A 12,807-nucleotide genomic window follows, 5' to 3' on the forward strand; every position below is an offset into this window, starting at 1 on the left:
ATTTATTTAATTAGACGGCAAAGCCATTTTACATTGATAAATTCTTTGTGCCTCTTACTTAGGAACACCCTGTATAAAACAGCAATACAAAACCTCGTCCATGGTTCTCATATATGATATATGATGACATAACTAATGAAATTAAAGAGAGTTCAAATCATTGAATTCGAAGTGAAAACATTAATGTTTTCACTTCTGTTAGGAAGTTACTGAAGTTAGGCTTTCAATATCTTAAATCCATTTTTTTCCAATAATACATCAATTTCAACAATTCATTCAGCTTGATGTAACTCTCTCTTATCCGCATAATTTTGTATTTGCGTTTAATGCTGTCAACATCATGTCATCATAAGTAACCAAAACTTAGTTGAACATTACACAGAAACGAATGATACACGAAATTAGTGGACATTTATAGTACTATGAATGAATTACAACCATTAAATTGAAATATTTGTGCCTAGTTGCAGTCTTTCTAGGTATTCTATACTCGAATCCCCGATTTCGGCGTCCTAAGACACAAACATCTCTCGAATGCACAGTATGAAATTCCCTGTGAGCCGGGAAATGTTATGTCCTTTTAGAGCCCCGTATCTAGGAATCTCCTCCAGAAAATGGGATGCATTTCTCATATTGCGTCAGCGGAATCTCAAACAACATTTCGCAGTACATACTGATGCAAAATTGCGAACGTGAGGTCGAGATCCAAACCTGGACTGTCCACCAGACTGGCTCAAATTCGACGTGATTTTATGACGGGTAGTTGATATTGGTTATTTTATGTGCTACGACATGGAAATCACATTAGACGTGCATTTATTCCGGGTCATATAAAACACCGAAGATAAGGTCTATATTTGAGAGCGGCTAAGTACAAGTCCCTCAAACTGCGATTGTCACGTCCTTCTTATTTACGAGATCGAATGGCTTGTTCGTGAACACGTACGTGAACAGACTTGTCCTTTTATGCCCCCGGATGCCAGACCAAACAAAAACAGTGGCACGAGGAGTGTCGAATATTCGGCATGCTCGAATTCCTTTGTAGGTTTTCGCATAACAATAAGCAAGGAATTTACACTTGAAATCTACCCTGAAAATCTGCGGATTATTTTCTGAGAACATGCTGACAGACTTTTATAAAAAAATACTTTGGGACCAATTTCCATCTTACAACACTTCTATATTTCTGCCACCCTTTTTAATAATGGTTGTTTTACTAGGCAGCAAAGTAGTAGATTGATTGCCGCGGCTGATAGTTCATAGTCGAGCGTAGCGATGCAAGGTATTCAGTCAAGGCAGTCAATCTACTTTGCTGCCGAGTTAAACAAATAATTTTTTCTTCGATTGGTCATTATGATGCATAAAGAATATTATATTATAAAAAGATTCCTTGCGACCAATTTCCACCTTATAACAGTTCAATATTTTTGCTACTTTTGTTAATAATAGTAATTTGTTTCACTAGGCAGCAAAGTAGCAGATTGACTGCCGCGGCTGATAGTTCCCTACGCTCGGCTATGAACTATCAGCCGCGTCAGTCAATCTATTTTGCTGCCGAGTTAAACATATACTTTTTCGTCGATTGTTTATTATGATATAAGTTAAATATTGCATTTGCAACTTATCTCCATTCCCACAATCTTCTTATTTTTCCTTTAGTGATGAATTGAAACGAAATTTGATAGAAATCGCAATTTTTTTGGGAAAATATCGGATATATTTATATTATGGTTAGTGAAAGCGACTTAGAAGTATTTACTCCTCCAAAAATAATGAAGGTGGCAAAAAATATTGATTGTCAGAAAACGTCGAATGTTTTATTCTCATTGAGAACAATAACTTTGCTGCCTAGGCAGGAAAGTAGTTACTTTGCTGGCTAGGCAGGAAAAGTAATACTTTGTTGATTGTTACGTGTCTGCGAAATTATTATTTATCTATCGGCGAAAAACCCCTTTTTCTTATTTGTATCAATACTAAATCCATAATTGACCCAACATGTTTTCCTATTTCAGATGATGCTGTATTGACAAGCACCAACAAGCCGACAAAATGGAATGGTTTAATTTGATGAAACTAGTGTTGATAAATGTGGTGTGTGTTGTGCGTTTTGCAAGCAGTGCACGGTGGTCTCATTCTGCAATGTTGAATCCGGATTACAAGTTGCTTTGGTCCCTTGGACCTGGACCTCAGGATATTACCTTCGAGTTGCAAGTAAGAACGCTGGGGTATGTTGGTTTCGGCTTCTCCAGAGATGGAAGAATGGCTGGATCGGACCTTATTATCGGATGGGTGGACCAAGGACAAGTGCATTTTCAGGTAAGGCACACTTCTGCGCCAAAATTAAATAACAATGTTTGAAAGGGATGAAAAGCAAGAGTTTTTCAATGATTTAATTCTGCGTTTTGGTTGATGTTAGAAGTAATTTAGAAAAATAACTTAGTCATCAGGTTTCCTCAAACTTAATGAAGTTGTTTTGGAGATATATTTATCAGTTTCTACCTCGGTTTCTACTTTTCCTATTCATATAATGGGTGTTTTTAGCTGCATGAGGAATTTAAATGGTTTTTGTTTATGGTTTGGCAATTGAGCATGTCAAGTTCTGTTGACATTTCTGGTCAGTAGAAAAACGCTTACAAATTGTCGAAATTTACTTTGAAAAAAAATATTTGTTGGCGAAGCTATAGAACAATTCTTTACTTTGGATAATTTACATTTTTTTTTTGAAGATGTGCAAACAACGAGAATAAATCAACTGCAAAATATAATATGACATCATTAAAAAGACAATAAATGGTACTAAGATATATCACAGGATATACCAATTGATTGATTTAGTTTTCAACCATGATTATAATCTTATTGAATTTTTTCAAATACATTGTCAATTTTCATACGACCTTCTTTTGATACTTCAATTCATTTAGTAATCGAGTCGAAACCTCGTCAGAAACATCAAATAATTCTCATCATCCACTTCCAAATAAATTCCAACAGTTTGCAAAAGAAAAATTCCTCAACCCTGCCTTCCTCTCGGAAACTTGGGGTGTTATAAATTCCCTTCCTCGTTTCAAAGCAATTAGAGAAGAGGTTCACTCTGACGTAACGATATCGTATCAATTAAGAAAAATTCCTCAACGGAGTATCTCGTAAACCGTGCCGGAAAATCGCCAAACTGAAAAAAAAAATCGATCCCAACCCTCGTCCTCAAAAGGTCCCGAAATCAGCTTCGTTAGTTTGAATTCCCGTTCCTCGAAATGAATTAAGGTCCCGACCGGTTACTTCTGACACCGTTTCAAGCGTATCGATTGCCAACAGGGCGGCAGATGACCCGGTTCTCTCTTGGGTTACTGCAGAACGCCCCCTTCGATTTTTGGGAACTTTGTGAACGCTCGATAGAGCCCAAAATAAAGGAGGTCTGGGCAGAAAAGGTTTTTTATGCTCGCTGTTATAAACAGTCATACTATTCCCAAACGCGTACCCTCGTCCTCTCCAAGCGATCCAATTTATATGATGAAATACATTTTTCCGTTCACTTTGCCTACAAACGAACCCAATACGAGTCGAACTCTTAAGTTCCCGGGCCAAAAAAAAAACCTCGGGGAATAGGTAAATACAATTTTGACACGAATCGTGTATCTTCAGAGGAAGGGAAAACGATTTCGAGATGGGAAATACCGTATTTAACTTTCTCGAATTCCGTTTGAACAGGAGATTCGAATCGAGTTAGAATCGTAAACTTTATTCATCAGATGATCAAGTTGGAAATTTTTGCTTTTATCTCTTCATTTCCGTAACGATTTTTAAACAGGAGTTTTCTTATGCAGGAAGATGCTGAATTTAAAGTGGCACACTGTTTATTTTCAGAGGGGAATTATCAAGGGATACGCGGAATGAATACCTTCTATGGCAATTGGTAATCGATAATATTTTTTTTTCTTTCCATAAAACCAACGTCCATATTAAACCAGTAGTAGGTATATTGTTGAAATAATAACTACACGAAATAATATTCTCATACACTGAACGAAAAGAGCACGTAAATACATCGAAAAAGTACATTGGGCCAATTTATTTATTCATCAGAATAAAGCCAGTGGACGCGTCCATTGGCCTAACGAATTATTGTACATTGGGAGCTCGATTGGGAGTATGTACCGAATGTGCGTAAATATTACTTCTAAGATAGATCACGGCAACGTATGATGATTCGTCGACCGAATGAATCAGTTTCGTCGTCGCAATGAAATTTGTTCATTGGATTAACTAACTTGGTACTTTAATTCGACATACGTATTCATTGAATCAATACTATTCGGTTTTGCAAAAAGTTGAGAAAATCGTCATCAAAGGTTCACACTCCTTTTATTTCAAATAAAATTATTGTTTTATAATTTTATCCAAAATAAAAGTTGTAGGAACCTTTGTCTGCGATTTCCTAGACTTCTTGCAAAACGGAATTATGATAGTAGTAGATAGTTTCATTGATTCAATGAAAATTCAAACTTTATTTTTGGATTTGTGGAAACATAACAAAACATAGTTTAAAGATATTTACGAGGAAAACCCTGTAGAATAGGAGTTCTTCAACTTAGCGTTAATTATTATTTTTTTTAGCCGATTCTTTCAAGCTCATATTGCATTATGGGATTTCAAATATTTTCTAGGATGACTCGTTAGCTTCTTGATGAATCTGACGCCAAGAAAAGTGAACATTCATTGAGGTATAGAGCAAAAATTCATCAAGCGAATTGAGCAATGTGCCAACAATGACTGAGGACATAATCCATCACCGTGTGAAGTATGTAATCGTGTTGAAGATTCTTCATCGGCTGTATCTCGTAGAACGAGGAAATAACATTTGGCTGTTATTTTCTCAAGAAGCATTTTAGTTTATTAATGATTATTCAATTCCAACACTTGAATTTGAAACAAAATTCAACCCTAGTTATCTAATTTACAATTTGGGAGAAATAAGAAGAATTCTTCAGTTTCTGGCAGGACTTGCCTCCTATGAATAATTCTAGAAAAATAATGAGTTTTTTATTCTTTGGTCATACTATGATCGATTCCAGACAGCTCTCAACTTATGTGGAGGCAAAAATTTCCACTAAGCTCGATTCGTAAATCCTGAATGTCTCTTTTATCTGCCCGAATGAATCCTTATGGGTCGAAGTCGACGTTCTCCAGGCCTACGCCCTTGCAGTTCCACACTTTATCGCCATAAAAATACCATAAGAGTCTCTCTATAAAACGAGAGAAATGGATTTATATCCCCACATATACAGGCATATCCCGGAAAAAATGGTTGTGAATGTTATTTACGCCTCCAGGCCCTCTCACTCCTCTCTGAATTTCAATTTGGAATCTCTATCTCCGCATTTCCCAGCCATAAATAAAAATCGTTCTCAAAAACAAAACGACGCCGAGGCGTTAAAAAAAACGAGACGCCTTGGGGACAATAAACTGCAATTGTACGCCGGCTATTCTGCCTTTTCTCATAATAGGATGATATATCTGGCGCAGCCTCCGATCCTCTCGTGCCGTGATCTTTAGGTGAGTTCGTATTTTATGGAGGATGTATGTTAATGTGAAAGATTCAGATCGAAATCTTCGTTTATGGTTACTTTGTGACGAACCGACGCCACGGAGGGATTAGGGATCTTGGTGATGGAAGCGGCGAAGACGCTGATATTCTAGGTTATTTCGGACTTTCAACGACAGTGGTCGTGAGATTCTTATCGATGGTCGCCTGTGGATAACATAAATTAGGGCAGGGAATGAGGGTTTTTTTCGATGGCCTGAATTGCTATGAGATATCTCTAGGATCACAGCCGAAACTTTCCAGAAAAAGCACTGAAAATCACGATGAAATTCTTCCTGGTAAATTGAAGACATTGCAGTTAAGGATTCATCAAGCCAAGTAGCTTGAAATTTTAACCAACTGCTTGTATTGAAAATCAAGCTCGTGAAAAATTACATACTTGAGCTTGACTTGACTTGATTTTAGATATTTGATATGCACGAGTAATAGCTCAAGTAATATATCTAGTAGCTCGATATCAAATCAAGCAATAAATATCTAAAATCAAGTCAAGTCAAGCTCAAGTATGTAATTTTTCACGGCATATATTTCTGCTATCTCGTGCGGGCTTAGACTAAATAAGGATATTCCTCAAGCGCCGAGAGACTGAAGCATTCGCCAGTGTGACTTTATTAGTATTTTCCCACATTTCTATGAAATCTATTGGTAGATTTTGGTAGTTTCAGTTCAAATTTGGCCGAAACGACCAAAGAGTTTTTATCAACGCCAGGATCTTCATCTCCTGTTTAAAGACAATTTTCCAGAGCTGCTCGTACAGTTACAAAAACCCGTAATAGGTTAGGCGACAAATCTATAAGATGCCTCATGTGTCTTAGATCCTGGATGGAAATTGTGAGGAAAATTATGAAATCAAACCTCAAACCTCAAAGCCTCAATATTAGGAAACTTCATTTTTTCATTATTTTTTATTTTGTTATGATTTATAGCGATTTCATTTATGTTTCTATTTCAAAAAAGTTGATATTTTCGGTTCTTTTCTACAATAAGTTTGATAAATGAAAGTGATTTCATCAAGGTTCCTCCTCATTTCATCATTTTTTCTTTATTGATGTGGCACTACACAATAAAACTGCTAAAAAACAAGTAGCTTGATATGATTCAAGTACTTGATAAATAAATACTTGACTTGGCATGAAATTGAAAAACTACTTCTTGACTGAGCTTAATTTGAAATCAAGTTAAGCTCAAGCCAAGTAGCTTGAAAATCAAGCCAAGGGGTGGATCCCTAATTGCATTGTTGTGAGCTCTTGTTATTCATGGAAAAACTATACTGAGTAATATAAATTCTTCTGTAAACATGAAAAATCTGCATCAATAAAATGACTCAATATATTTCACTCGTCACTGAATCATAAAACTGTCAAGGGGTAGAAACCAGTAGTAGTAACTTGGTAAGTTACTTGGTAAGTAAAATCTTTAATATAGTGGATTGGTGGTTTGATCCGTTTCCTAGTACTTATATACTGGACATTGCTGATGCAAACAAATAATAAACGGAAATGAATTCTTCTATTTATTTAAATGCTTTTAATGAAGAAACCGAGGAAGAAACCTATATGGAATTCGATATCAATCAGCTTCAGCTCGTTGTTCAAAAATTCCCTCCATACTTCACGAAGATTCATCCAATTGACTATTCAATGGAAATAACAGACGCTGAAAAGACTTGATGTAAAATGCGCATCGTTTTTTCGAATTCCTACACAATAGACTATCACGCAACCTTCCTCAACTCGGAACACAAGACAAAGGTGTGTGCTTGTACGAGCCTACAATAATTTCAGCGTGAACATCTCCGGTACGTAGGTGTTTATCATCTTTTTGCGTTTATTGGTTTCCAACAGAGATCTTACGGTACCTGCAATTGTCCGGAGCCAAGCATAGTCGAGTTGATGTTTCCCATACGAATATTATTTTAACGACGGGCGACAGAGCAAGAGTGGATACGAAGATGTGAACTCCAAGAAGTATTTAAAGCTTTTACGGTTGAAACGTCTTGTTCGATGGTTCCCGGGAATTTTGCACCTTGCACAGATGTGTGGGTTTGTCCTAAGATTATAGGTTGTCGTACACATAACCTCTTTAGGTAAATAAGACGTTCACTGAATCAGGTTGAGTTTTTGACTTTTATTGAATGCTATGTTTGAAATAGCTAAACATAGGTTCTTGACATTAACGATGAGTTATGTTTGGTGAAGAATTTTCCAATAATAGGTTTGACGATATTTCATCGCATTTTGCATTAACACTAAGACTTAGACGTTTATTTTGATTAAGATGGCGCTACGTGCCACACAAGTAATGAAACAATCGCAATTTTGCAAGAAAAAATTTGTGGCCTTGTTATTTCTCGAAGAGGTGATCCGAAGTGATCACTATTGGTCACCGAGATCTTTGATTTAACACCTTTAGACTTTTTTTTTGTAGCCACGTGAAATATAAAATCTATGGCAATGCTTCACAATCGATTCAAGACCTTAAAGATCGTCATTGAAGATTTCATGAAAAGGATATTATGTTGCTGCAACCGTACTCATGATGGCCATTTACTGATATCGTTTTTCATCGTTAACGGCATACCATGATATAAACATCCATTGATTTCTGTAAAAATATACTCGTTTTTTTAATATCAAAATGAAAAATCTAACATAAACATATAATTTTTTCTTAGATTTTTTTATAATGATATATGTAGGATATTATATTCGCAAATTATTACAATTCCCACAATTTTTAATTTTCCTGTAGTCATAAATTAAAACGAAATTTGATAGAAATCACAATTGTTGGAATGGTTGGTTGCTTTGGAAATCTATATGTCCATGATAATTATAGTTTGATAACTTATGAAAGAACTGACAGTTTTTTGGAAAAATATCGGATACAGTGATAGCGACCTAGAAGTACTTACTCATCCAGAAATAAGACAAAAACTATTGATTGACAAGAAATGTCGAATGTTTTATTCGCATTGAGAATAATCCTCGGAATAATCACTTTGCTGCCTAGGCAGGAAAAGTAATACTTTGCTGTAGTAGTTTTTTTGTAGTCTGCAAAAGCAATATTTGATGTCAATCGGAGAAAAATTCCTTATAAAAGCTTCAACATTTATGTAATGCTATGTTCTAAAGTTTTTAGAGTTATCAGTAAACTCATGTTGTTTAAACATTGCCCAAGAATCAGTAGGTAATAAGAGAAAATGTTTCAGTTCTTCTTAACTGTGATGCATTGTAGAAAGGTTTAAAAATTCATCGACTCTGCTGAATCAATAATTTTCCCCAAAACGTATTCTACAAATAGATTCACCTTTTGTGTCGTTTTATTATTTAATGACTTGTGGAATACGAAGCTTCTTCGTCATGCGAAAATAGATGCAAAGCGTTCGCTCAATTTCTAGGATCACCTGGGAATAAAAGTTTCTCAAAAACTTGCGGTTTTCCATTTTGTTCGGTAAACTTTAGAACTCTAGATACTTCAGCAAACAAGTAAATTCATTCCGATGCGATCTTTCAGGAAATAGACCTCTTTTTCAAGTACACGGCCTGCGTGCCAACATAAATCGAACGCAACACGCATAACGTTCAAACCTGCTCATTATTATCGGACAGATCTACACATCTGTGACGAGCTTTAGGAAAGGAGCGAGCGAGAAGACAGTCCAGCGGTCATAACCACAGACAGCAGACCATCGTATTACCATAACGAGTTCCACCGCCGTATATCATCTTACTGTCATCTAAAACCTTATGCTAATATTTCCATTCGATCGCAAATGTAGCTTTGTTTGAACTATCAGAAGTCTGTATCGGCCACTCGCCGGACTCTCATATAAATAATGACGACACTATCGTAATGATATAATGAAGTGGATGTTGCCAGTTGTGGAAACCCACAAACGCGTAATGCGGTTGCTTCTGCGCTTGGGTCACCACACCGTTTATTTTTTCCAGGCCCGCTCTCTCTGCTCTTTGTCGCAGTCGTGGTTTGCAGAAGCTCGGTTTTGACCTGGAGGACGTTTTGTGCGGACTGCGGAGATGTTGGGCAAAAACCCCGAAATTTACTTGGGGCTGTGAGGACAAAGGATGTTGGAATAAGCCTGAGAACTTCTCAGCTGATGTAATTGTACTTGAAAATGAAATTGTGAATTTGGAACGCCCGTTTTTAAATTAATTAGGTGAACGTATACAAATTTGAGGAAGGCGCCGACGCGTCTACGTTAGGGCTTTTGCTTATCTGCACATTTACACTTGATGTCTTAATTGTCACAGGGATATAGGAATACAAATCTGGGAAATGTTTTTGGTTTGGTGTTATGATCTTTATGATGAATGAAATGAAGTTTCTACATCTGATAGTTTCCGAATCGAATCATTGGCAAAAATACTCAGACTACTTCAACTCCGACACCATTTGGCAGTTTTTCTTATGAATAATCTGAGCAGGCGTATTCATATCTCAAACCAAGCCTGTGATCTCAAGTTACTCAAATCTTTTTTCTTCCTTCTTACAAAATTTACGATGACCATGACCAGTCCTAAATCGATTTGAAGTGTACCAAATTTTCATAGGAATATTGAAACCTAGAACTCTCTCTGAAGAATCAACGATTGATCTTCAGTTGAAGACATCACAAGAACTCCATTCCGAACGGCAAATTTCCTCGTCACTGTCATTAGATTGCATCTTCTTCATTCAAACAAAATCTTCTTCATCCTTCCTCTTCACTAACAGTTAACTACTTCATAATTAAATCTGAGAACAAAAAAGAGAAGAACCAGAAAGGAGTAATAAATGTTAGTTTCCATTATATTAATTTGAAGTTAGCGACCCATTCTGAAGAAAGAATCTGTAACTGAATGGATAGCTTTTAAACCACCATGAAATTTATAAATTGGGTAAGTATTCACCAAGAGATCAATGGTTTCTCCTACACCACACTCACAAAGTGGGCTTTCAACAGCATGTCATTTGAAGAGCAGTCCTAAGTCGATTCAAAATACACCAAATTTTCCTAGGGAGATTGAAACCTAGAACTTTCTCTGAAGGATCAACGCATAGACATTACAAGAACTCGATTCCAAACGCCAAATTTCCTTGTCACTTTCATTAGATTGAAGGAAGGTATTAATCCATAAAGGTTTGCGTGACTTCAATATGGGCAGTTTTAGTATCTGGTTGGGTAAGATTCGATTGGAAATAAGTTCAGGTAGAAATGAAATTTTTCACAAGATTTCTTGACTGGGACCTGTCTACGATTATGAGGCGGAAGTATATGTAATACCACTAGTAACCAATCTAAAGGTGTAAATCTACTAGTGCATCAATTTGCGAACATGAACATTATTGAACCAACCGAACAACAGTATTCAGCAGCAGAAAAAACCAAGGCCGTACGAAGAGTGCTCGTATCATGAAGAACCAGCTAATTTCTGAAGAATATTACTCCTTAACTTCAATGTCAAACGTAAATTTTCCAAGTGCACCCTGCAATTCAAAAAAGAATCAAATTTAACTTCCTTATGTAACAGACCATCTCGATGATCTCTTCTGAACATCACAACGACCGAAGTGTCACACTTGGGCCGGAGTGCTCTGTAACACCACTCAAAACCAGACGGACAGCGTGTGCCAACTTCCGGAGGATCTATTATGGCATTACCTATAGATTCGGCAGGATTACACAGCCGTATTTCATGTGAAACTATTAGAAGGAAATCCTCGCAGATGGATTTATGGGCGGGGAACAAATACACGTGGAAGAGATCGCATATCAGGCAGTGTGCGGGGGCAAAATTTAAACCCCCACATATTGAATTTATCGGCGGTGGCCAGGATTCCTGTATCCTGGACTACCGTCGCTGCCTCCGCTATCTGGAGATGGTTTTCGAGAGGGGTTCTGGAGCCAGGAATGCATAAGTGGAGGTTGAATTTATACTGGAATATTTTATTATTGCGTTTTTAATGGCTGATTTACTTTTACGGAATGCATCGCTCAAATTGAGATCGCGTATAGGTTGGGGTCGAGGAATTTCGCGCTGTTTTGGGATTGTTGGGTGGAATTCAGTTATTTAATTTCGGTGGAGAGACTTCATCTTTTACGTTGGATGAATTCCTGGGTACGTTGGGGTAGTATCGAAATATGTCATGGTGAATAATGGCGTTTTTAATATAATGTTCATTATTTTTGGAGGTCCTCAAGGTTCACATTTGTGGTCATTATTTTCTAATATTTATATTAATTATATCAAATATTTTTGTTTTGGTGATGGAAAAATGTCAACTTAGTCCTTATCAGATTGATGTAAACTTCTTATTAAAATTCAAGCGATTAGAAGTAATATCGGAAAAGATATTCATAACAAATAAAGAAAAAATTCTTCTGGAATTCTATTCTAATTCGAATAATAAAAATATTTGGCTTCTGCAGAAAAATTCGGAAGGAAATGAACTACAGAGGTAACTAAACACAAAATTGTTCAATACTTGCTGTGAATTTTCTTTCATATCTTGTATTGAGCGAAAGCAGTTATCTCGAAGTAGTTGTTTATGTTTTCAAAACAGCCAAAAATTCTCACCCCAAACTTTCTACACGTTTTCAATAATACAATTCAAATGGTAATTTGAGTTTGTTCGAAAAAATTTGTCGAAAAGTGAAAGCATCATGGTGTAAAATCTATAAGTTTGATTTTCGAAAGATCTAAACATTTTTTTTCCGAAGAATTTGTTTTCGTTTTATTGAACAAATCGAAAAAATAATCAGCTCTGGTGCTTAATTTTTCATTGTGCACTGCATCAAATGTCTTCAGCCTATGATTCTAGATGAGGCATTATTTAATATAATATTGAATACTTCTGGAGTTCCCCAAGGTTCCCATCTAGGATCAATAATTTCTTATATTTATACCAATAATATGAAATATTAAGGTTTTGCTGTTAGAAAAATGTCAACCAGGTTTATATCATATAGTGACATTCAATAAGATCTGTTGAATTTCTTTACAATATAATCAAAATTCCTTCAAATGAGCTCTTGAATTATTAATTTCCTGTCTTGGAAAAATATAGCAAATCTAGAACTCTAGTATGTCTTAGCGATTCTAGATGGAAACAAATTATGTTGCGCAAAATTCTTCAGCAATAATAAGACATCGATATTGCATCTCAAAGGCTAGATCTAAAAAAGTTCTGCAGGTTAAATTCTT

General features: G+C 36.1%; 1 protein-coding gene across 1 annotated transcript in view; it reads left to right on the forward strand.

The window, feature by feature from the left end:
* Positions 1–12,807, forward strand: part of LOC123677963 (MOXD1 homolog 2) — a 125,487-nt gene that overhangs the window by 39,140 nt on the left and 73,540 nt on the right. Inside the window, exon 2 of the mRNA XM_045614720.1 lies at positions 2,013–2,316. Coding sequence (XP_045470676.1) covers positions 2,050–2,316 — 267 coding nt within the window. The 5' untranslated portion in view covers positions 2,013–2,049. The remainder of the gene's footprint in view (positions 1–2,012; positions 2,317–12,807) is intronic.

The sequence above is a fragment of the Harmonia axyridis genome, chromosome 4 (genome assembly GCF_914767665.1).
Source record: "Harmonia axyridis chromosome 4, icHarAxyr1.1, whole genome shotgun sequence".
Lineage (NCBI taxonomy): Eukaryota > Metazoa > Arthropoda > Insecta > Coleoptera > Coccinellidae > Harmonia > Harmonia axyridis.